Source organism: Simochromis diagramma, unplaced genomic scaffold (genome assembly GCF_900408965.1).
Source record: "Simochromis diagramma unplaced genomic scaffold, fSimDia1.1 OVJJ01000606.1, whole genome shotgun sequence".
Classification (NCBI taxonomy): Eukaryota; Metazoa; Chordata; class Actinopteri; order Cichliformes; family Cichlidae; genus Simochromis; species Simochromis diagramma.
In genome coordinates, this window is record NW_024387233.1 from 1,194,220 (window position 1) to 1,220,021 (window position 25,802).

The 25,802-nt window shown below is 41.8% G+C and overlaps 1 protein-coding gene and 1 long non-coding RNA gene across 11 annotated transcripts in view; one reads left to right on the forward strand and one right to left on the reverse strand.

Moving 5' to 3' along the window:
• LOC120746893 (LIM zinc-binding domain-containing Nebulette-like) overlaps positions 1-25,802 on the reverse strand; it is a 171,141-nt gene that overhangs the window by 34,680 nt on the left and 110,659 nt on the right. For 2 of the 10 annotated variants that reach the window (XM_040052407.1, XM_040052408.1), the window contains 15 exons: positions 10,520-10,630; positions 7,918-8,028; positions 7,035-7,145; positions 6,820-6,930; positions 6,624-6,734; positions 6,428-6,538; positions 6,145-6,252; positions 4,806-4,916; positions 4,021-4,131; positions 3,341-3,451; positions 3,126-3,236; positions 2,930-3,040; positions 2,730-2,840; positions 2,447-2,554; positions 1,685-1,795 (listed from right to left, as the gene is read on the reverse strand). The exons of 2 other annotated variants lie outside the window; for them this stretch is intronic. In XM_040052407.1, the coding sequence (XP_039908341.1) occupies positions 1,685-1,795; positions 2,447-2,554; positions 2,730-2,840; positions 2,930-3,040; positions 3,126-3,236; positions 3,341-3,451; positions 4,021-4,131; positions 4,806-4,916; positions 6,145-6,252; positions 6,428-6,538; positions 6,624-6,734; positions 6,820-6,930; positions 7,035-7,145; positions 7,918-8,028; positions 10,520-10,630 (1,659 nt within the window). 6 more of the 10 variants (XM_040052412.1, XM_040052409.1, XM_040052414.1 and 3 more) reach the window with 6 other exon arrangements.
• LOC120746897 overlaps positions 8,674-25,802 on the forward strand; it is a 20,234-nt gene continuing 3,105 nt past the window's right edge. Inside the window, exons 1-2 of the long non-coding RNA XR_005698965.1 lie at positions 8,674-8,789; positions 10,188-10,192. This is a non-coding gene — a long non-coding RNA (uncharacterized LOC120746897). The remainder of the gene's footprint in view (positions 8,790-10,187; positions 10,193-25,802) is intronic.

Sequence of the window (25,802 nt, forward strand, 5' to 3'; positions counted from 1 at the left end):
AGACAACAACATAACATGAAGTCACCTTTGCCAAAAACCTGCAGTTCCTCTAGTGACCAGCTCATCTTGTAACCGGAAGGTTGCCGGTTTGATCCTCAGCTCTGTCTATCTTGTTCGTTGTGTCCTTGGGCAAGACACTTCACCTACGACCTACTGGTGATGGCCAGAGGGGCCGATGGCGCGATATGGCAGCCTCGCTTCTGTCAGTCTGCCCCAGAGCAGCTGTGGCTACGACTGTAGCTGCCTCCACCAGTGTGTGAATGTGAGAGTGAATGAACAGTGGAATTGTAAAGCGCTTTGAGGGTCTTGAAAAGCGCTAAATAAATGCAATCTATTATTATTATTATTATTATTATTATTATTATTAATTGAAGCTGGCTCTATAAACGAGTCAGTCATAAGAAATGTTCATTTTACAGCAGAAACAGACGCAGCTGTTGAGGGTTTTTAACTCACTTTTTTAAACTTTATGAATACTGAAAGTTATGTCATGTTACAGGATGCTCTAGCTGACAGATGCGTAGCTGCAAGCTGTCTACGAGCCCTCACCTCGGCTGTGTGGAATCACTGAACTGGAGCCTTTTGGGGCTTTTTCATGCAATTATCTGATAAATAATATGGATGTGGTTCAGTTTATTTGGATGTTAGCAGTAACTAGCAGGTATCTCTATCTGTGCAATGCACCTGTACGGCTAGCTTGCTAACTTTAATTACTTAGCAGCCCATCCTGCTGTTTAGATATAAGCACTTTTGTTAACCAAAAAATAACACGGTGGGAGCCAAAACACTAATGCTGAGGCTTCAGTCACTGGGTGACATCATAGTGGCTATGTCCATCTTTTATAAACAGTCCATGATCTCATCCCAGTATGGTCTCCACTTCTATCCTAACAACCCCGGAAAAGGGGAATATCTTCTGGAAGAATCTCCTCCCTCCGTTTGACTTCCTGAGTACAAACACTGCTCTGGCTGCAATGACACCTTCCTCTTGTTATTCCCCTTCATCAGTCACTGTCCTGTAGGACTGCACCACACCTGCACCACACCTGCACCACAGCAGTTCAAAGATTCACTCTAAAAGTTTGAAGATGGGCTTTGGCTGAGCGTCTGACTGAACTTACTTGCTATACTATGAAATGAAAACAAATTCAGCAGTGATTACAGAGATCTAACCTCCAAACCAGAGAATTAATCATAAACTCTGCTGTTTACAGACTCTGTTCTAACTTGTTGTTTTTCTGCTGAATATCTGAGTTTCTTTACAAAGACTTCTGTTCCTCAGTGACATCATGCAGACAAGGTCTCACTGTTACAAACAGCATTGGAAATATCCCGGACATTCAGCTGAGCGTCTTCAAAGTGCAAAATATGACTCATTTATTAAATATTTGAGGAGTAACGCTGCACTCAGTGTCTCAGCTTAAAAAATGCAAGACAGCAGCGAAGACACGGCGTTCTCATAGACCTGACTTTACAGGAAAAAACGTTCACGCAGTCGTCCTTAAACACATCTTTACAGCTGCCAGCAAACAGAGACGATGCTCACACCGGCCAGCTCTGACAAACTCAAACTAAATATTAGATTTTACATGGAAAGAAGGGAATAGCTCTCTAATGTTTTGGTGCTCTAATATTCCACTTCATGAAAAGTGGATAAGTGAATGTGAATAATGGATGTGTGTACCTCGCTCTGCAGCTCTGTAACCTCTTTAACGTGCTGCGTCTCCAGAGTCTCAGGGAGCTGGTGATACAGAGAGCTGCTGGCCTCCTTCTTCCCTGCTTCTTTGTATTTAACCTGCAGGAAAATGTTACGTTCATTATCACAGTTTTTACATTCTGTCTCGGACAGCATTATGGGAGAAGATGTGCATGTCTATTGCTGTTGGAAAAAGCTTTTAGTGTCACCTTTTCAGACTAACATTGTGCTTATTTTGTCTGTATGCACTGGATATGGACTAACACCAGGTAAACAGGAAGAACTGGATGTTTCTTGTGTTCTTCAAAGAGAATAAAATCAGTCTGAATATGTTGCAGCAAAGAAGGAGGAGGGCAGAAAGGCACCCAGGAGCTCTGAATGTGATAACACTGATAACAAGACCAGAATAGACAACAGCAGCCAGTTTATCTGCCCTGTGTTAGCCTGATGGAGTGTCTGAGACGGGCACACATATTTTAGACTCTAAGGGCTTTGCATTGACAGTCGTACGCTCCCTGCAGGCTGATAACGTCTCAGATACGGCCACGCCTCTCTATCCTTCTGTGGGAGAATATTCAAACTCCGCAGAAACTCTCTGGGTGGTGCTAACCACTCCACCACCATGCTGCACCACAGGATTTTTTAACCTGGAATTTATACCTGTACCACAATTTTCTTTACCTAATGTTACTTTGACTATTTGTTTAAAACCCAAAATATTGTCTGAAACAACACGAAAACAGTTCCCACCTCGCTGTGCGTCTCAGCCATCTCTTTAACAAACTGAGTGTGCAGAGTTTCAGGCAGCAGCGAGTACAAAGTGTTGGGCAGATCCTCTTTGTCCTTCTTGTAGTTTGCCTTCAAACAAAAGAATGAAAAATGTTTTAATCCTACACGAAAAACTTAAAAACAGTTTTTTTTACTATAATACTAATAATAGAAGTAGTGCTGCAAACTGTAGATTTCTTACAGACACAGATCCTCTGAGATCTGATGAAACTATACACCTGTGTGGTGCGTTCAGGGTCCTCACCTCACTCTGTATTTCTGACATCTGTTTGGCGAACTGTGTCTCTGCCGTCTCTGGGAGCAGCGAGTACAAGTTCTTACTGATCTCCTTCTTACTCTCCTCTTTGTACTTCACCTACACACACACACACACACACTGACTTTAAACAGCTGACACACAGCAGGGACACTTTCACATTCAGACTGTGTCTCTGTGTTTCTCACCTCACTGCAGATATCTCTCAGCTCTTTGGCCAGCTGTGTCTCTGTGGTTGCAGGTAGCTGATGATACAGAGAGCTGCTCACCTCCTTCTTACCGTCCTGTTTATACTTCACCTACAAAGACACCAAACAACAGGCAGAATTCAAACTGCAGAGGAACATTTGCTTGTGTTTTCTCTCTTGTCTGTGATGTGAGTACCTGACTCTGCAGCTGTGCCACCTCTTTGGCGTGCTGAGTCTCCAGAGTCTCGGGCAGCTTCGAGTACAGAGAGCTGAACGCTTCCTTCTTCCCTGCTTCTTTATATTTGCTCTGCAAAACAAAGAGAGGAAAATAATAAATAAAGGCATCGAACGTAAACGCTGTGACTGAGGTTTGACCTTTAAACAGATCTTAAACACACGATGTTCCCGTACCTCACTCTGTATTTCAGATACAGCTTTGGCAAACTGCATTTCGTTGGTCTGTGGCAGCTGTGAATACACACTGACAGTCTGGCTCTTCTTCCCACTTTCCTTATATTTGTTCTAGAAATGAAGACAAAGACGTGGCATCAGACGCTGGTCTCCTGTCTCTCAGCAGATATTACACCAACCAAGACAAAGCAAACGTGCAGATGAGTGGAATCAGAGGGATTTCCTACAGGATCCACTACAAAACTTATCTGAACTGTTTTCATCCTTCTGTGAGATGAGCTCAGTAATTGGAGGCAACAGTTTCCCAGAGATGGAAATGATATAAGGATCACTTTTTTTTCTCTTCACTTCCAGCTAACGCTCACAGCTGGACTCAGACACAATCCTTCAGTCCTTTATTACATATTCTGTATATGACATGTTGCATACAGACAGTCTCAGAGATCTTACGGCTCTTCAGCCTTGAAATGTTTGGAGTTGCTCACAGGCCCTGCAAGAACCCAAACTGCCAACGTCCCTGTAATTTTCTCCAAGCACCTTGGAAGTAGGTGCAGTTATGCCAGAGACCTCTACTCAAAACATCAAGCCCCCACAGGACACCCCCAGAGGTCCCCGGAGTCTCTGAACATCACATTAAGAAGTCTCGTATAGAAGATGAAAGATCTGCAGCAGAACTGTACCTCGCTCAGTATTTCACTCATCTCCCGGGCAAAGTGGGTCTCTGTGGTTTCAGGCAGCTGAGCGTACAGAGGCGACATCATCTCCTTCCTCCCTTCATCTTTGTACTTTTTCTGTTGGAAACAAAGAATTCAAGTAAAGAAAAAGAAACAAAAACTTTTCATCTCTGCGAACAAGAATAAACTCCACTGATTCCCAGCAGATAACAGCTGTTTACAGCTGTTCCAGAAATGATTGGAAAGAAAAAAAAACACTATCTGGACCTGCATTTAAAAGAAGCTCGTCGGGTCACCTGCTGAGTTTCTTTAGCTCGCTGTCCTAACATAAAGCCAACACTTCACAGTAATAACAGAAACACAGAAACACTTTGGACAGTGGTGAAACTGCAACCAGCTTTGTGAAAGAAGTGTTGGATGATGTGTCGCCTGTGTGGAGAGAAGCCACACAGACAGGTCCAGACGCCTGGTGGATTTAAACCACTGTGCAGCTAATTGTTCTCTTCTTCATTCGCAGTTTTAATTTTAATTCTGTGTTTAACATCTGTGTAACTGTTCTACCTGCTGTGTGTTTACGTGACTCTGGTCCGTTGTGTTTAGATTTCCTGTACTTGATGGTATCTAATCAACTGGAGGCACTGTAGGTCAGCTCCTGCTGCTTAGTGTTAAACACTGTACATGCACTGTTCTGTGTGTAATCACACAGTCTCACATCTCCAACCCTGATTAAATAAAAGCCAAATGAAGCATGAGGAGCAGGAAACAGGAAACACACAGCAGGATTCACTCACTTCACTCTGCAGTTCAGTCACTTCTTTGACGCGTTTGGTCTCCAGAGTTTCGGGCAGTTTGGAGTAAAGAGACGCCGCCGCGTGCTGCTTACCTGCCTGCTTGTACTTCACCTGTCAAACAAACACACACTTTAAATCCCCACAGAATCACACTCTCACAACTTCATCCTGCCTCAAACTGTTTCCCAGCTACTCATGACTGGAAATATCTCATCCTTCACTGAGCAGTGTTATCAGCTCTGCAGGCGACTGGGAGTTAATTTAGTAACCACTCTGTGACATCACCAGCTGCATCTATCCAATAGGATTTCAGGTCCGTGCCCTGTTTGACCCTGTGCAGCTAAGACATGCCATGAATGTGGGAAATCGGACAGAGCTGATTGAATTCTGTTGGAGTTTATTTACCGTTTTAAGTTTATTTGCACCCGTGTGCTGCGGCTGGAGCTTATTAATATAAAGCTGTTTAACAGGTTTAAGGTCAGAGTATCTGAGTCGTCCAACACGCTGCAGGACTGCTTCCACAGCAGCGCCCACTCTCACTGCTGCCATTGAAGGACCGTATCAGTCTCTGATGTGTTTTCCAACACGCTAAAAATGTTTATTGGTCTTCTGTTGTTAATGTTTCGTGTCCTAAATTTCCAGTTTGACTTAATAAATCCAGAACAGGACGTGTTGATATGACCTTAGAAACACAGCAGAGTGCTGGAAGCATCTAAACGTAGATGTGACATCACTCCAAACTCTCGGACACGGACGTATTTATCAAGACTTATGAGCTACTTTTTGGATAACACCTGTATATAGAAGTTCACTGACAACAACTGAATTAACTGTCAGGTTATTATGTGTTGAGTGACATGTGAGCTGTGACAGACTGGAAATGCAGAACTGATCCAGAGTGCCAGGATGCACGGACGACAGAGCTGGAAAAACAGGAGCTCCGTGTTATCAGAGCTGACAAATGCAGCCTCATTGCATCAATGCTTAGATGGCCTAAAATAGAGAAAAGACCAGCTTCACATAGAAAACAATAAACGCAGTCATTCAGTATTTATGCGTTTTGGAATTTTCATTGTTTTGGGAATTTTGAATTATTTGAGAATATCTGAATTTGGACTTTATTCTTACTCCAAGTGTTTGAAGTTTCAGAATTCTCTCAAAGCTGTTTATTCTGGGATCTTCGAGTGTTGTCTCCCTGCTTTATAAGGTCTCTGCACAATGCAGTGCTACTTCAGTACTTGATAGTCGGACACACTCAGTCTTCAAACCCAAATATTGTCTGGAACAACGCTTTGTCCAAAAATGGCAGGACAGTGATGATCACTAAAACAGTTCCCACCTCGCTGTGCGTCTCAGCCATCTCTTTAACAAACTGAGTCTGCAGAGTTTCAGGCAGCAGCGAGTACAAAGTGTTGGGCAGATCCTCTTTGTCCTTCTTGTAGTTTGCCTTCAAACAAAAGAATGAAAAATGTTTTAATCCTACACGAAAAACTTAAAAACAGTTTTTTTTACTATAATACTAATAATAGAAGTAGTGCTGCAAACTGTAGATTTCTTACAGACACAGATCCTCTGAGATCTGATGAAACTATACACCTGTGTGGTGCGTTCAGGGTCCTCACCTCACTCTGTATTTCTGACATCTGTTTGGCGAACTGTGTCTCTGCCGTCTCTGGGAGCAGCGAGTACAAGTTCTTACTGATCTCCTTCTTACTCTCCTCTTTGTACTTCACCTACACACACACACACACTGACTTTAAACAGCTGACACACAGCAGGGACACTTTCACATTCAGACTGTGTCTCTGTGTTTCTCACCTCACTGCAGATATCTCTCAGCTCTTTGGCCAGCTGTGTCTCTGTGGTTGCAGGTAGCTGATGATACAGAGAGCTGCTCACCTCCTTCTTACCGTCCTGTTTATACTTCACCTACAAAGACACCAAACAACAGGCAGAATTCAAACTGCAGAGGAACATTTGCTTGTGTTTTCTCTCTTGTCTGTGATGTGAGTACCTGACTCTGCAGCTGTGCCACCTCTTTGGCGTGCTGAGTCTCCAGAGTCTCGGGCAGCTTCGAGTACAGAGAGCTGGACGCTTCCTTCTTCCCTGCTTCTTTATATTTGCTCTGCAAAACAAAGAGAGGAAAATAATAAATAAAGGCATCGAACGTAAACGCTGTGACTGAGGTTTGACTTCTAAACAGATCTTAAACACATGATGTTCCCGTACCTCACTCTGTATTTCAGATACAGCTTTGGCAAACTGCATTTCGTTGGTCTGTGGCAGCTGTGAATACACACTGACACTCTGGCTCTTCTTCCCACTTTCCTTATATTTGTTCTAGAAATGAAGACAAAGACGTGGCATCAGACGCTGGTCTCCTGTCTCTCAGCAGATATTACACCAACCAAGACAAAGCAAACGTGCAGATGAGCGGAATCAGAGGGATTTTCTACAGGATCCACTACAAAACTTATCTGAACTGTTTTCATCCTTCTGTGAGATGAGCTCAGTAATTGGAGGCAGCAGTTTCCCAGAGATGGAAATGATATAAGGATCACTTTTTCTTCTCTTCACTTGCAGCTAACGCTCACAGCTGGACTCAGACACAATCCTTCAGTCCTTTATTACATATTCTGTATATGACATGTTGCATACAGACAGTCTCAGAGATCTTACGGCTCTTCAGCCTTGAAATGTCGGAGTTGCTCAACCAGCAGTTGCCTTATTGCAAACAGAAATCACAGCAAACAGCTGGTATCAGTGCGACTTTCCTGGTCTTAAAAAGCAGGACTCCCTGGCATTCATGCAGATGTTACTTTGACGTGAACGTGACAAGCGCAAAGTGTAAACCTGGCCTCTAAATCCTGCAGATACAAATCCAATCCAACATCGGCGGGAACAGTAATGGGAAAATGTAATGCCACCAGTGTTTTCCTCCAAGCACCTTAAGAACAGGTGAAGTCAAAACACTGCAGGTCCCACATCCAAGCCCTGAACAGTGAAAGTTTTTGTGGGGGAATATCAGGCAGCTGCTTTTAATGCTGTGGCCTTACTTACTACACTTTCTGTTCTTTGTAATCCTTAATGCATCATAGCAGCAGAACTGTACCTCGCTCAGTATTTCACTCATCTCCCGGGCAAAGTGGGTCTCTGTGGTTTCAGGCAGCTGAGCGTACAGAGGCGACATCATCTCCTTCCTCCCTTCATCTTTGTACTTTTTCTGTTGGAAACAAAGAATTCAAGTAAACAAGAGACACGCTGAGGTGAGCAATCGCAGGCAGCTCAGTCTGGCAGGATTTACTTTTAAGGGAGGAGTTTTGTACTTTTTATATATTCATACAAAATATATTTTCTTTATTCTCTTTAAATGTAACTTGTAAAGCAGTAAAATTAGATTAGGGCAACAAAACAAAAGTTTACTTTGATTACACAAACATTATGCAGGTGTGAGTGATGGCTAATAGGTATTGATAACAAGTATGGAGAACCCAGAGCACTTTATACAACATGCCTCATTCATATAAACACTTTGTTTCCTTTGCTTAACTGCTTTCTATCAAACATTCACACACATTCATAATCGGATGGATGCATCGGAGCAACTTGGGGTTAGTATCTTGCCCAAGGATGTTTGGCATGCAGTCAAGGATCGACTCACCGACCTTCCTATTAGTAGACGATGTGCTCTACCTGCTGAGCTTCAGCCAAAGCAAAGGCAGCAAGAAATATAGTTTAAAATAGCATTAATATCAATTTGACCTTCAGGTAAATCTATCGAGCTTGAGGGAGAGGTCAGAGGTCAAATGTGACATGATATTGTAAAACAGTGCTTTCTGTATGTTGGCACATACAGCACAGCTTTTTGCTCCTCAGTTTTCTACCAATAAATCCTTGAGCTGACCTTGAAGACGTTTGTGGATTTAAGGCAAATGTTAATGGATTGTTAACATGACCCAGACAAAGTTTCCAGGAGTTCAGAAGGTTTCGTGTTCACAGACAGAACGACGTCCTCAGCAGATGTTATATAAACAAACAACAAAACACTGCAAGAAATCTTCATCTCAGGCAACAGCTGAACTCCTCACTGGCTCCCAGCAGATAACAGCTGTTTACAGCTGTGCCAGAAATGATTGGAAAGAAAAAGCATCATCTTGATTTGCATTTAAAAAGGGGCTCGCTGGGTTACCTGCCAACTTTCCTGTTTTGCAACTGGCACAAACGGATCACTTCACAGCTGTTTCTGTGCTGCTTTTAAAATTCCTCTGAAAAGTCTTTAAGCATCAGTTCAGCTGCATTTTACTTACTGGAAACAAAACTTTTGATGCAGATAATAACAGAGATGACATAAGAGATACATCTCGATCCATGATTTCTTTCACAAAGCTGGTTTTCAGTTTCAGTTCATCTATTATAAATGTTTTAGGTTCTTTCTTCTATACACATCAACCAAAAACACCATGTTCACCGTTATGCTGACGACACTCAGTTTTATCTACTTGTCACATGTGACCTTCTACATTTGGGTGAAAACCCAACGTATTTGAATTAAATTATAGTGGAAATGGCAGTTTTAGAGCCTGAGCTCAAACAACATTAGCTCTGCTAAGTGTGAATCCAGTTTGAACGATAAATGAAAACCTTACAGTTCTTTTACCAGACAAACCACTGATAAATTAAAACAGCTTTTATATCTTAAGCAAACTGTAGTTGATGCTGCTGTGACTTCCAGCCTGGAGTACATTTGGTTTGTCCGACTCTTTGGTTCAAAAGGCAGCTACTTGGCTTTTAATCGGTCCAGAGAAAAGACGACACATCACTTCAGTTTTAGCTCAGCTGCACTGGTTAGCTGTGGAATCAGGATTTATTTACATTTTATTTTTAAAGCTCTTCATGGATCAGCTCAGCTGTATGTTGCAGATCGAGTAACTCCACATTTTGCTGCCAGTTCACTGGAGTCATCCTCAGCAGTTTCCCTCAGTGCCCCCCCCTCTAACCTAAAAACTGAGGGTGACAGGTCTTCTCTGTTCTTGCCTCCTGGCTCTGGATTAATCTGTCATCCCACATAAAGTCAAACAGCTGACAACTTTAAATCAGTTCCTGCTTCCAGTCAAGCCTGAGGTGCCTCACGGTTTGTATCAAGTGTATGTTTTTACTTGTAGATTTGTTTAACGTAATAATTTTCTTATTTACGATATTCCAACCATATTTATTCAGTGTTTTTTCCTTAGCTTCACTTCCACCCATCTATCCTGGAGTATCCCAGGTGTCACAGGATGAGAGTGGGATACACAGAGACAGAATCACCAACTAACCTCGACACGTCTTTGTCTATGTGAGGAAGCTGGAGCACCTGATGAGATCGCACGCAGCTACAGCAAGAGCATGTAAAGGCCTCAGTTGGTCTGTGGATATGAATCATGTGTATGTGGCTTTTTTATTTTGTGCTTATAATCTCCTATACTTGGACTGGTGATATATTCTCCCCTAACTGGAACACACTTTGGGTTGCTGCCTGTTGTTTTGTGCTATATATGGAACTGCACTTGATGTAATCTTAAAGTGCAATAAAAACGAATACGTGTTTTTCACCCAAACTACCTCTGCAACACTTAGAAGTAACGCTTTCTCCAACCTAAACTTGAAAAGTGTGAAATAATGGAAAAGCAGACTGAGGTAGAGCGATGGTACCACACACAGCAGGATTCACTCACTTCACTCTGCAGTTCAGTCACTTCTTTGACGCGTTTGGTCTCCAGAGTTTCGGGCAGTTTGGAGTAAAGAGACGACGCCGCGTGCTGCTTACCTGCCTGCTTGTACTTCACCTGTCAAACAAACACACACTTTAAATCCCCACAGAATCACACTCTCACAACTTCATCCTGCCTCAAACTGTTTCCCAGCTACTCATGACTGGAAATATCTCACCCTTCACTGAGCAGTGTTATCAGCTCTGCAGGCGACTGGGAGGTGACGTAGCAACTACTGTGACATCACCAGCTGCATCCAATAGGATGAACTGTTTGACCTTGTGTAGCTAAGACATGCCATGAATGTGGGAAAACGGAAAGAGGTGATTGAATTCTGTTGGACTTCATTTACTGTTTTCTAGTTTACTTCTACTGGATGCTGATGATCGTTATTACCTGATAAATACAAAAGTTTAATGGGTTTAAACTGAGACTTTGTCCTTATGGCTGAGCTGTCCAACACGCTGCAGGCCTGCCTCAGCTCGGACCCTGATTGCACACATACTAGTCTTTGATATGTTTTTCATACATGCTTAAAAAACTTTTTTTGCCCTATTTTCAATCTGTTGTGTCATAAATTTCTACAATGACTTAATAAATACAGCCATTAGAAAAAGATCTGCTGTTGGTATTTCCTTTTTTAGTTTGATTGTAACCATCTGTGTCTCACTTGTCTCATTTTTTAACTTCCCTGATTACTCTTTGTGTATAAATAGTCCTGTCTTCTCTTCGGTCTTTGTCTCTTTGTACTCCTGCAGTTTGATGGCTCCAGTCAGTCTCAGCAAGGTGTGCAAATCTCATCCTTATCTCACCCTGATATTTCAGACATTCAAGAGGATTCACTCTGAGGAGAAAAATCTTTAAAGTCATGATGAGTGCTGCAGGTCAGTAAGCTCGGAGCTCCCACCTCGCTGTGCGTCTCAGCCATCTCTTTAACAAACTGAGTCTCCAGAGTTTCGGGCAGCAGCGAGTACAAAGTGTTGGGCAGATCCTCTTTGTCCTGTTTGTACTTTGCCTTCAAAGAGGAATAAACACAAATCAATGAACAGAAATAAGAGAACATTGAAATGCACAGGAGAATGGAAGATATCAGTGTGTGATGAGAGAAAACAGAGCCGCACCACGCTCTGGATCTCCGACATCTGCTTGGCAAACTGCATCTCTGGTGTTTCAGGCATGAGGTGGAAGAGTGAGGAGGACGTTTCCTTCTTACAGCCCTCCTTGTATTTCACCTGCACCACAAACCAAACAAACACATCTCTGTTAATGTGCAATAAAACACTTTGCTTTCTCCAGGCTCAGCGTTGCCCCCATCCTCAATTTCATAACTCCACTTTAAGTTCAGACATTTCTGTCTTCAGTTATTTTCAGCACAGCGAAAGTTTTCTTAACTTCGAGCAGTGATTAGAGGAAGTCTAGCTGAGTCAGCCTGACTAATGTCGTATTTTTGGAAAACCTTCCTCCTCCTCAGATAATAGAAGCTGCAGCAGAAACACTTTGTGACAGCTCGACAGGCACAGCATGAACTCGTGCACAGCAGGAAACCTTAAAGGTCACCAGGAACAACCGGACGTGCACTTCTATTCAGTCACATCATCAACAAGCACTGCAGGAAAATATGGACTGTATCATCTTAACGTTCACTTAGACTTTGAACTCATCTGTTATCCAGTGAGAAAGATTTCATGTTAAGTAAAATATCATTGAAATAGTTTCCCAAACTTTTTGTGCTTTTGCAGCTTCAAACACCACAGTGTTTGATTCAGAGGAACTTGAGAATGAGTGTTCACACAGATCAGATTAAAGAAAAGGCCGATTGGGAAAGTTTCAGACTCGGACTTGAAAAGTTTCCTGCTGAATAAAAGCCTCTGTGTTGAGGCACAGCAGTGGCTGGATGAGTGTTTGTCACCTGACTCTGCAGCTCCGTCACGTCTTTGGCCAGCTCAGTCTGCAGGGTTTGAGGAAGGCTGGAGAACAAAGTGGACGACAGCTCCTTCTGCCCGTCCTCTTTGTACTTCACCTGCAGGGTCAACAGAACTGTTTTTATGGTCTTTTATTTTCTTTTTACTTTTATTGAAAACGTAAACTGAGTAGTGAAAAGGCATTCAGGGTTTGAGTCAGGAGAGTTGTTAGACACACAGAAGAGAGCATGTTTATGAGGAGAAAGGACTGTGTCTGGCAGCAGGAGAGCACCGAGCTGCCACCATTCACATCCAGAGATGAAGGATGTGGTTTGCATTAAACTATTAAACTATTTCTTTACACTGAATAACTGTGGCCTGACTGTTTTGTTCTAGTTTTAGCTGAAAAAATTGTTTCAAAATGAAAGCGATGCCAAAGTTGGAGACTTCACTGCACCATCTGCCAGCTTTGCCTCTCTTTCCATGAGGTTTGACAACTCATGGAAGGAGAGGGAGACTAAAACTGGTGACCTTTAACTCCTGAAACCTCCCATTTTTAAAATCCCACTAAGCTAACAGATCCAAACACTGACTGCGTAGCAGGGTATAATGGTAATGATAGCAGGAGGCGATGGATGTGACAGTTTAGAAAATAAAGTTCACCATGCAGCACACAGCGAGACAATGACAGTTTGCATGCAGATACGAGTAAATTACACAAAGATTTTTTTTGTATTTAAAAGAACAACTTGCCAGTAACTAGTCTGCACGGAAAGAAGACGTGTGGCAGCTCAAAACCACTTAGAAACCAAATAAACTGTCAGTCAAATGTTTGGTACTTCAAAAAATGAAAGACGTTTGATTTCTTAATTGCATTCAATAATTCTCACTTTGTAAGACACGGTCTGAGTGAACTTTTATTGTACATGGACACAACTACCACAAGCATAACATATAAGACACAGATGTCCCTCATTCTTCTGTCCCTTTTCTCTTTTTTATTATTTTTAAAGCTATTTTAAGGGTTTAAAATTGCAAAGAGTCTTGTAGGATTATAAACCTGTTTTGTGGATTTCTCAAAGTTGATTGGTTAGATTAGTGGGATATAAAATGGACAAGGAGAGCAAAAGGTCCAGAGTTTGAGTCACCGTGGGTCACATTTTGCTTGTTTTACTCATTTCATTGAAGAAAGAGCAGAAGGATTCCCAGCTGCTATTCTGCAAATGGTCTCCAACATCAGCACAGCTTTCATTTTTGAACTATTTTCAGCCATCACTATGTTGATATAAATTCAAAATGTTTACAGTTTAAGCCTTTTTATGCAAATACATGTGAAAAAATGAACACCAGGCTTTTATGATACAACAGTTAACTTAAAGTGTGTTGATTAAAAACTTGATGGTCCTCCGTTAGGCTTGGCAAGCCGCTGGACTTTAATAAACTGAAGGAATCTCTGGTGTGTCTTACCTCCTGACAATATGTTTCTTATCTCGTAAAAACAGCAAACAGTACCTGGCTCTGTATCTGTGAGGCCTGCTTGGCGTGTTGAGTTTGCAGAGTTTCGGGCATCACAGAGTACAAACTGCTGCCGGTCTCCTGCCTCCCTGACTTCTTATACTTTGTCTGAAGATCACATAAAGAATAAGATCAGTTTCTTTACTGCTTTATTGGTTTGAGCTGTCGAACATCTAAATCTGCAGCATAAACATTCACATTCTCAGGTCCAACGTTACTAAATTAGCTTCATCATGTTTGTCCAAATTAATTTAGGCTTTCACTGAAGAGCAGCTTTATGTAACACTTACAGCTTCTTTCTATCTTTCATCAACACATTTAAGTGTTTTTGATCATCCTCTCAAGTTTCCTTCATCTCACCTCGCTCTGCAGCTCAGACACCGTTTTAGCAAACTTTGTCTCAGCGGTTTCAGGCAGCTGAGAGTAGAAACTCTGAGACATGCTCTTCATCCCCTCCTTGTACTTTTTCTACAATCAAAACAGAAAACAGGATCTGTAACATGGGATTAAGAAAAATAGCTTTAGAAATGTATCTAAAGAAATTATTAGAAGACACATCAACTTCTGACCAATCAGAGCCTTCTTTCTTCTTCATTGCCATTTTATTCACAATAATTTGCTTAACACTGTCAGTATTTAACTGTGCTGCTTCCGTTCTGTCCTCCTGATTACACACTGAGGACTTGGCTGTAAAGTACGATGAGTGAAACAGCACCCCTCTAAATGCCACACAGTGAGTCCAGTACTCCCACAGGTCTGCAGTGGGCCGAGTTGGCTTTCCTTGATTAAAAGAAATAAAGTAAGGCTGAAGTCATACCAGTACCACACTGGGATTAGTCAGAGTTATGCTGGGGAAGCCAATCATCACTCCACTCAAATCACAGTGTGAACGTCACTGAATAACTGTTAGTCATTTCATCCTGCAAAGCTACCAACTGAAGTGTGAATGGGGGAGTTTATTGTTTATTAAATAGTTAACTAAACTAAACTAATGACTTATTTTACCATCTACTGAGCTCATCACATCAGCAGTGCTAAGCTGGATTTGTCTGCATATGTCTTCACTTAAGTAATAGTTTCATCATGATCACACACAGCGGGGACAGCAGTCACAGGTTTGTACCTCATGTTTAATACATGCAGGTTATTGATACTTCATGACATGATGTCTGATCATGTTTTGAATTAATGCTTCTTTCAGTCGTTATTAGAGTAGGTACTATTGTGGTTAGTTAACAAGAGATGCACCAGACCTGCATGTGTAAGGCATAATTTTATGTATTATGACAGCTTTAAGAATTGAATCTGCAGGTTGGTCTAAAGCAGCTGTGTCTCTCTGCACCTACTTGGCTTTGCAGGTCGGTGACCTCTCGGGCAAACTGGGTCTCCAGAGTATCAGGGAGCAGGTGGTAAACTGGACATGACAAGTACTTCTTCACAGCGTCTTTATATGAGACCTACATGACACAGAGACAAAATATAGACTTTCACAAATAAACTTTCGTGATTTTTTTGTGCACCATTTTTAAAGTAAGCTTTACCACCACATGCTTCTTCTCAGTTTGGTAGTTTGGATCTAGCTTCACGGTTGAAAGTTCATGTTAACAAAAGTTTTTAGACTTTTGTTAACAGTTTCTAGTCATATTCCTGCATACCTGACTCTGTAGCTGGGAAGCCTCTTTAGCGTGCTGTGTCTCCAGAGTTTCAGGTAGTCGGTGGTACAGAGATGTCGATGTGTCCTTCTTACTGGCCTTTTTGTATTTTGCCTGAAAGACACAATTTGCACTGGAGATTTAAGTGCAGTTAGCACTAAAAAATCAGTCATGTGCAGTTAACTCTACACCGAGGTTCCTACCTACCACAGAAACATAAAGACTATGAAAATGTATACAAATTATGTTTTTCTCTTCCACTTTCTTGAAGGTAGTGTTAGCCTAAATTAGAGGGCAACTGGCTGATATGGGGAGAATCCATGTGGGCGTTTGAACCTAAAAAATCTTGTGACAGTTGGGGGCTTATCCGGGATATGTTTGTAGAATTAGTTGCGTCACTGTTAATAACCAACCTGGTTTGTTAACCTGGTTGTTAAGCAAATAATAAATATAGATATTTAGCTATATTTATTATTTGCTTAGCATTTGCTTAAAGCTACAAATATAGCTTTTTATTTGGATACAGGCTGAGATGCCAGTTTTAGATTGATTATAATAAATTCCTGTAAATTACACTGACTATTTTAATTCTCCAGATGACGGTCATAAATACCTCCTCAGTGCCTTAATGAAATACATACAATTCTGGTTCCTTCCTATATTATTATCTATAAATGTAAGAAATGCTGAAATAGGTCCCTAACATTTTGAATTGTAGTATATAAAACCAGACACTCGTGGTCTGACGTGCATTTACCTTAAAGTTGATCTATGGTTTATTTGGCCTATTTTATAGGAGCCAGACGTCATGAGAGCTCATGCATCTTGACTGAACTCCGTATTTAATTCAGCTAGAAATTGCAAATATAAAAGAAATTGTAAATATCACCACAATCTTACATTTAATCATATTTCTATAAAATCAGCATCATCTCTGGGTTATTCTATGAGACCCGACTGCACTTTGGATATTCAGAGCACTCACCTCGCTCTGCATCTCCGTCAGCTCTTTAGCGTGCTGGGTGTCGAGGGTGTCGGGGAGCAGAGAGTACAAGTTGAAACTCATCTCTTTCATATCTTCTTTGTACTTGACCTTGTAATGAAGCAAAGCAGAGCCAGCAGGATGAGAACAAAGAGTTCTTCATTCACACAGATATTTTTTATTATTACAGCAGGATCACATCATACAGACTTCTTGTCTATACAGGTCACGTTTTATTTGAAAGCTTACTGAACTGATCACATAATAAATCTGGAGACTGAATTCTCTGTTGAAGGGGAGACAAACGGACTCGCATACCAGAGCTGATCGAGGTACTTTGTTCATTTGATGATGAAAAACATTTCTACCTAAGAGCAGGTAGAAATCGTACCTCACTCAGCATCTCTGTCTGCTGACGAACAAACTGTGTGTCGTTGGTTTCTGGCATCAGGTGGTAAAGGCTGGGCCCATCTTTCTTTAAAGGCTGCTTGTACTTCAGCTAGAACAGATGTAGAAGAACATTATTTACGATGTCTTTAATCGCTTTAATAAGAACATCCATATCCTTTTCTGCACAGGAATCCAGTTACTACTTAATAGTAAAAGTTCCTCAAAGTTTGCACCATGTGGGAAAAGCAATTCCTCTGTTTATATATACTGGTTTGGACCCTATGACTAAATGTATTGATACCTCTGAGACATTTGGCTGATGAGTGAATTGAGGTACCTGACTCTGCAGCTCAGAAGCCTCTTTAGCGTGCTGCGTCTCCAGAGTCTCAGGTAGAGTTGAATAGAGGGCGCTTGACACGCCCTTCTTTCCTGCTTCTTTGTACTTCATCTTAACAAAAAAGAAGAATGAATAAACAAAATATAGGGCAGATTTCTCCAAATATACAATCTCAATTTCCAAAAAAGCTCCGTCTCCATCTCTGTCCTGTGCAACTACATTTATTTTGTCATTTTAACCACTGAACCAAATGTGAATCAAATAAAAGAGTGAGTGAAACATAGAGTTTTGTTCCATCTGCATAGATGTAATTCGTTATTATCTTGTAAACCACACATTTAAACATTTGGACATAATTTGCAAGGATCCCTGGGAAGATAATGCAGATAATGTTTGTAGAGACATTTACCTCGCTCTGCAGCCCAGAAACTGTTTTTGCGAACTGAGTCTCAATGGTTTCTGGGAGCTGTGAGTAAAAACTTTGAGAGAGGTTTCTCTTCATAGCCTCCTTGTACTTGTTCTGGAAAAGATGGACAAGTAATGTAAAATATCCTGAAGGCCTGAATGCTGCACAACCAGCCTTGAGCTATGTTGGAGAAATATTCCGCTTCCAGGTCATAGTCATGTAAACACTACTGTGATATTCTGTCATAGAACTAAGACACGTAGAATATTCTGACACTGATAAAGTTTTGTGAGCACGTATGCAGCACATTTAGAATATGTGTTTTACATGGATTTGCAACACATACGTGAAAATCCACATACTGTATACAGCCTATAGCTGCTCACAAACCAACCAGTCTGTTGTTTGCAAGAAAAGGTATTAAAAACACGTCCCACAGTCCTTTGACACCCACATATACGGTCAAGATTTTTCAGAAGGTGGTTGAAGGAATAATAAACAGGCTGTTTTTGCACAGTCGAACAAGTCTGCCAACAGTAAAAAGCAGAGAAAATGGCCCAAACACCAACACTTTTTCACATTTAAATGCGATCATGTACATGTTAGAGGATCGTTAATGGTGAAATACTCAGTTTTATTAGCTGTGTAACTAACTTAGTGGAAATATTGACTTTTTTGAAACTGTAATAAGTGAGAGGCAATAATGTCACTTTTATCTGAATCCTTAAAAACAAATGTTTCCCATCTTTCGTTGCTTACAGATCAGATATTGTTATTAACTCCTCTCCAGTACGTGCTGCGAACAGCCTGCGATGCTTTGATCCTGTTTCTGATGCTAATCTGCCCTCTGATGAGCGTCTAAGGTAGAAGCATCAGAGAGCGGTGAATAATCTGGGTAGTGATTATTTATAACTAATCAAAGGGCATTCTTACTGCAGCTCTCTCTGCATTTCCCTATTTTTGCTCTCAGTTCTCAGTTGAAGCACAGCCTGGATCCCTCCTGCATGTTGAAGCTCTGCTGTTTATTCGATCTCTCTCCAAAATGTCAGGCAAACAAATGACCTAATCTCACACAAGACTTTAAGATCGGGACGTTGTTTCGGACGATGACTTTCATGTAATGATAACCTGGAAACCAGCGAACAGGCTAACCATGACGTTTAAATCTGCGCATCAAGTATATTAAAACCAGGTAACTATAGCAACAGTACTGATGTGTCACGTTTCCATCCATTATCCAAACCCATCATTGATTTTTTAGTAAAAAGTGCATTTTCAAGTGTGGAGAAATCAACATCTTGTGCTCTACAGTGAGTATTTGTGGCATGTTGGACTGAGTCACACTAAACCTTTGACATGTAACAGGAAACACGTCAGCCTGTGCAGCAGCATGCGTCACTCTCATGTTTTTAAAAGCGTTTGGTGGGGAAGCACAAAGAACATCTTCTACTCTAATTTAGTTTGTTCTCTTATTTTCAGGAAAACAGAGAAATCCTTTTTATACCAACTAACTGAGCAGTTTTGAAGTCTCACAGCTTCTTTTTAGCCAAAATGTGCAGCCGAACTCTGTTGCCGTCAGCTCTGGGCAGTAAAATGTTTGCTCTATTGCTGCAACACAAACGTTTTTATCTTGTTTCCTGTTTTGATGACTTTCCATCATGTTTCTCTTCTGAAGTGGTTTTAGATTCTGCTCTGGTCATCATCAGGTGACTGTGGGATACTTTGATGGTTTATTTACCTCGCTCAGCACGTCGCTCATCTCTCTGGCGAAGCTGGTTTCTGAAGTGTCGGGTAGAGTGGCGTACAGCGAGCTGGACATCTCCTTCTTCCCGCTCTCTTTGTATTTTACCTGTGGAGCCAAAAATGTTTATCATGCTACATACTTTTACTCTCTGACAGTTTAGCTTGAATTGCCGTGTGCTGGTCGCACTTGTTGGGTTTCTTCTTTGTACTTCTTTGTTTCTGTCACGCTCATTCCTTCCTGCCATCTGTCCTCTTCCCTGTCTTCATGTTTGCCCATTGTCACATATGAATCTTTTATTTGCTCCTAATCATCCCTCTGTGGATGACTAGTCGTCGGGTAATACTACAAGAAAACAACACATTACCTCACTCAGCAGCTCTGCAGCTTCTTTCGCGTGCTGCGTGTCCATGGTGTGAGGCAGGAGGGAGTACAGGCAGGCGGTCGCCTCCTTTTTACCAGCCTCCTTGTACTTGGTCTGCAATTTCAAATGAACCGTTAGCATCACTGGTGGCTTGTGCATCACTCTCTGCAGCCTGTAGTTACTGCTTTACCCCACATGGAGCTAATCTTTGCCATTCATATGCTATGCTGCTGCCCGGACAGGTTGAGTAGTTATCTTGGTGCACGTCACACACAAAGCACAACAGTTGAACATGGAAACAACAGAATTAGTTTTAATGCTGCCTGCTGTTTACCGGTGTTTTAAGACATTTGCACATCAGGAGTAGATTCTGAACAGATTGTTATTTATGGATTTTGTTGGGTTTCCCAAAGTTTGATTCTGTTCATCTGGACGTTTTCAGTGGGAGAAACGTTTCACTCATCTAAGTGACTTCTTCAGTCTCAGCTGACTGCAGGTTGCAAAAGAGTCAACACTGGCCCGAGGGAGGGGGTTTAAAGCTACACTGAATAATAAAATAACAACTTATTCTTGATAACAAGCAGGCACAAATTTCAAGCCTTTCCTGTTTGAGTGCCGACCTCACTCTGCAGCTCAGACAGCTGTTTGGCCAGCTGTGTCTCTGTGGTCTCTGGGAGCCGATGGTACAAACTGCTCTGAATCTTCTGCTTCAGACCTTCTTTATATTTCACCTGCAGGAGATGAAGAAGAAACACATGTTTTCATTTTTTGTCCAGATTTCAATGGATTCGATTTTTTTGTATCATTTAACAAACTGAGGCCAGACGTCTGTTTCGTGGTTTACTCCACACTTCAACTCACTGGACTTCAGATCACACAAAGATCTGCAGTCTTCTATGTTCAAACATTCATTTCCCTCATTTTTGTATTTGGTGTGAAACACTTTGTAATATTTATCCTGATAACTAAAATCGCACCTTTACTTTCTTATTCCTACTTTTCTCTGTCTCATAAATTATTATGTGCACTCTTTTTATAATTCGGAGTACTGCATACACAGGTTGTTTATCTCGACTGACGATGGAAAGAAAAAGCCATTAAAATGGGATTAAAGTACCTCACTCTGCAGGTTCGACACCTCTTTGGCGTGCTGTGTGTCGATGGTCTCGGGCAGCAGAGAGTACAGGTTGATGTTCATCTCCTTCTTACCGTCTTCTTTATATTTCACCTAGAAAAAACATTTGATTTAATCGGCAGCTTCTGCCCTTTAAAGTAATTCTTGTTTTTTTCTCTTCTATTTACCTCACTGAGCAGCTCGGAGACTTCTTTAGCGTGAGCCGTCTCTAACGTCTCTGGCAGGAGGTGGAAGAGGCTGCAGGAAAGAGTTTTCTTCTGGTCGGCCTTGTAGTTCAGCTGAGCACAAACAGGATCACATGCAGAGTATCAAACTGTCAGTGATGGTGAGCAAACTTCTAACATTGAACACTGTTCCTCAGGGTTCCTCAGGGTTCCACATCTGTCTGCCCAGTGATATGAACTATTCAAACCAGCTAACTGAACTCCTGCAACCTTTAGGATCCAACAAACACAAAATTTAACGACTGTTTTATTCATTTTTCTTTCATTTGAACTCATAACTGTATTTGAATTAATCAGCTGTTTTATGTATTGTGTACGCCTGCTCTGCCTCAGTGCTATTTACTGTAAACTCCAACCCATCTTGCCTCAATGATTACCGCCCAGTAGCACTCACCCCCATCATCACTAAGTGCTTAGAGCGACTGGTCCTAGCACACTTCAAATCCTCTCTCCCCCCCACCCTGGACCCCCACCAATTCGCATACCGCCAGAACAGGAGCACAGAGGATGCAGTCTCCATCGCAATGCACTCTGTCCTCTCACACCTGGACAACAACAACACCTACGCCAGAATGCTGTTTACAGACTTCAGTTCAGCATTCAATACAATCCACCCCTCACAACTCATCAGGAAACTGACAGACCTGGGCATCAGTTCCCTCATCTGCAAATGGTTACTGGACTTCCTGACCAACCGCCCCCAACATGTCCGGCTGGATAACCGCTGCTCATCTACCATCACAATGAACACCGGTGTACCACAAGGCTGTGTGATGAGCCCTTTCCTCTACTCCCTCTTCACCCACGACTGCAGACCTGCTGATGGTTCCAACACCATCATTAAGTTTGCAGATGACACCACGGTGATTGGCCTCATCAGTGACAACGATGAGGCCGCCTACAGGGAGGAGGTGGATCGTCTGGCTGAGTGGTGCGACAGAAACAACCTGCTGCTCAACACCGAGAAGACCAAGGAGCTCATCGTGGACTACAGGAGGAATGCTGACCCACATCCACCCATCCACATTAAGGGGACGGCTGTGGAGCGTGTGAGCAGCTTCAAGTTCCTGGGAGTCCACATCTCCGAGGATCTCACCTGGACGACCAACTGCTCCAAGCTGGTCAAGAAGGCTCACCAGCGCCTCTTCTTCTTGAGGACTCTGAGGAAGAACCACCTGTCCTCAGACATCCTGGTGAACTTCTATCGCTGCACCATCGAGAGCATCCTGACCAACTGTATAACAGTCTGGTACGGGAAACTGCTCTGCCTCGGACCGGAAAGGCGTTGCAGAGGGTCGTGAAAACTGCCCAGCGCATCGCCGGAGCACCACTTCCTGCCATAAAAGACATCTACAGGAAGCGGTGTCTGAAAAGGGCTGGGAAATCATCAAAGACCCCAGTCACCCATCGCATGGACTCTTCACCCTCCTGCCCTCTGGGAGGCGCTACAGGAGCCTCCGGACTAAGACCACCAGGTACCGGAACAGCTTCTTCCCACAGCTGTCAGACTCCTGAACTCTGCCTCCTGACATCTGACCCACGTTAAACTCATGGACTGAACATACACACACCCACAATGGACAACTGTACCCTCAAACACACAATAATAACATGGACTGAACCACCACTCACAACCACTAGCACTTTATATAGCCTCTGTAGAAACTATCTACACCCTCACTTATCTTAACTGCACTACTGTATAGCTCTGTGTAAATAATCATTCTGTACATTCGATAATCTTTAATCCTACAACTGTTTACAACTTGCACAGTTCCCATTTCTGTATAGCTGTATATCTCAGATTCTGTAAAGTTATTTATTTCATATTCTGTATAGTTTTTCATATTTATATCCTGTTCATAGCCTGTACATAGCTTGTACTCACTACAGCCTGTACATACTTATAGTTATAGAATATTCACAACATACTTCATACCGTGTACATTATAACATACCATAATAGACCCATTTCTGTAATATACTCACATATCTATATTATTGCTAATATATATTGTAATATATCTATATCACTAAAGCACTTCTGGATGGATGCAAACTGCATTTCGTTGCCCTGTACCTGTGCATGTGCAATGACAATAAAGTTGAATTCTAATTCTAATTCTAATTCTGTAAATCCAAATATCTGTATGTACTGATAGATGTGTATGTTTAGTCTACAATCACAGCAGTGAAGGGTTTTACCTCGCTCCGCACTTCAGAGGCTTCTTTGGCGTGCAGCGTCTCCAGAGTCTGCGGCAGGGTGGAGTACAGAGAGCTCGACACCTCTTTCTTCCCCTTTTTGTACTTCATCTGAAAATAATTTGATGAAATTACACTTTTGATTTTATAACAGTTCAAGGAACAGACTTTGACAGTAATTCATTAAACACGACCTCAGTGGCCTTTCACAGTTTGCATCTTCTATAGTTAAACTGACTTTTTGAATCTCTGTGATCTGCATCAGTGGGTTAAGTTCAGTTTAATGTTAAATTCACAAAAATATTAAAATGTCAACGTCCACAATATCAAATAAACACTCTGTATATTTCCTATAGTGGTTTCTAGGCTCATGCTGTTTAAAGTCACTTCTAATGCAACGGTTCTTCCTGCTGTTGTTTCACATTAAAAGACTTCAAATGGAAAAATATAAGATGGCTTTTAATTTTTGAAAAGCTTCATGAGGTGGACAGACAAGAATAATATTTGAATATTGAGAGTTGAACTTTTCTTACTGTGTTGTCTGTTAGTGTACTTAACACCAGACTGATGAGGAATTACCATAAAGACACAAACATTGTTTTCTCTTCTTCTGTGTTTGTGACGATGCTTTGGGAGGAAGAATAATTGTATTTTTTAACTGTGACAAAACTGAAATGTTAAAAATGTTCATTTTGCTCTTTTAGAATCTGTCGTCAATGTTTCATTTCTGCTACTTCAGGAGGAAGAAGTTGTTTTCTCTCTGCCGCGAATCAGCTGAAAACTTTCCCATACAGACACCCGCTCCTCACCTCGCTCTGCAGCGCAGCAACATTTTGGCAAAACTGCAATCTCGGCGGTCTCTGGTAGCTGACTGTAGGCACTCTTAGACAGGCTCTTCATCCCGCTCCTCTTTGTATTTAACCTGTTTAAAAGACAGCACATCAAAAACAGGAAGAGTTACTTCCTTCTCTTCGGTGATGACACTCTTCAGATCTATTAGATATAAAGGACTCGAGCATCTGTAAGGCATACGGATTAGCCACACTTCCTCTGTATTTATTTCTCTTTGTGTCGTTTGCTTTTTCATCACTTGTGTTAAATGAACGCATATTTGTGCTTTCACAGATCAATATTGACAGCGAGCCGAGCCTCGGCAGTGCAGACTGTATCTGTAATGCTAATTAAATGCAGCAGTGCAGACAAACCAGCTAACGATGAGCATGACACGAGTTTCTGTGCAGGAACAGGAGACCTGATGCTGCTCCTGTTCAGCCCTCTTTACATGACGTCCTGTTATTTTACGATTCACTGACTGCTGCTGAGATAAGTCTTTGATAAACCTTGGACCTGTGCCCGCCGGTAACGTGATCACGTCGGCACCCTGTGCGTTGATCAGAGCTGATATTTACTGTGAGTATGCCTTTTTAGATGCTTCTTTAACTTTTCCCTGCATTAAATCCTATAAGTCAGTTTTTCTCAGTCGTTTTTCAACCTGATGGTTTTTATAAGATTTGCTTTAATTTCCGGCCAGTCAGGCTGATTGTCATTAATTACAGATGATAATAACTGTGATTACTGAAGTTAAAAACACACCATGTTTGATTAAAAACTAATTAAACTTCTAGTCTGAGCCCCTGATTTGGTAAAAACACGAGTTTTAGCTTCTTAATTATTACTCAGACTTTATTTCCTTCAGTTTTATTTCTGTGAAATCTCGTTGTGTTCTTCACTTTTGCTCTCATTGTCGGGTTTTTCTGCAGGTACCTCCGGCGAGCTTCCTGTGACGTCTTCATTTTCTGTGTTTCTAAACGATCGGCTTTCCTCTCTCTGCTGTTTTCTCAGCAGCCTCAGCTGCAGAGTTTTCCCTCCATCACTCTCACTTTAGTGCATAGAGTGATGGGCGTCTACACTAAATGCTTTAAAGGTGTGGCCTTATTATTTAAATTATGCTGACATGTGCACTTTATAAATAAATCTGTATTGAACTGCAATTAACTGAATGCTTCATATTTCTATGATTCACAGTTCAAAATAATCCTTTTTTCTCTGATACTGGGCTTTTTGTGGGAGGCCCTCCGAAGCAAACCTCCCTCTGATTGGCTGCCCTTTGTAAACAGAGGGTTTGCACAGCAGGTGGGTGGGGCTTCTGTGCTCACAGCTGACAACACATGGGCCAAAAGATGAAAAAAGAAAAAAACAGCCTGAAACTGGGTGTTTAGAGCTTTCTGAACTTTGACCTTTGACACACTGACCTCTCTCACCTAACTTGAACTGTGAGCAGGCTAAGCATGAACATCCACCACTGTACGTGTGACAGAAATTCACATGAAAGCATGAAAAGTCCACGTGAACAAATCAAGCAGTTTCTGAGATTCTGCAGACAAACAACTGTCACATC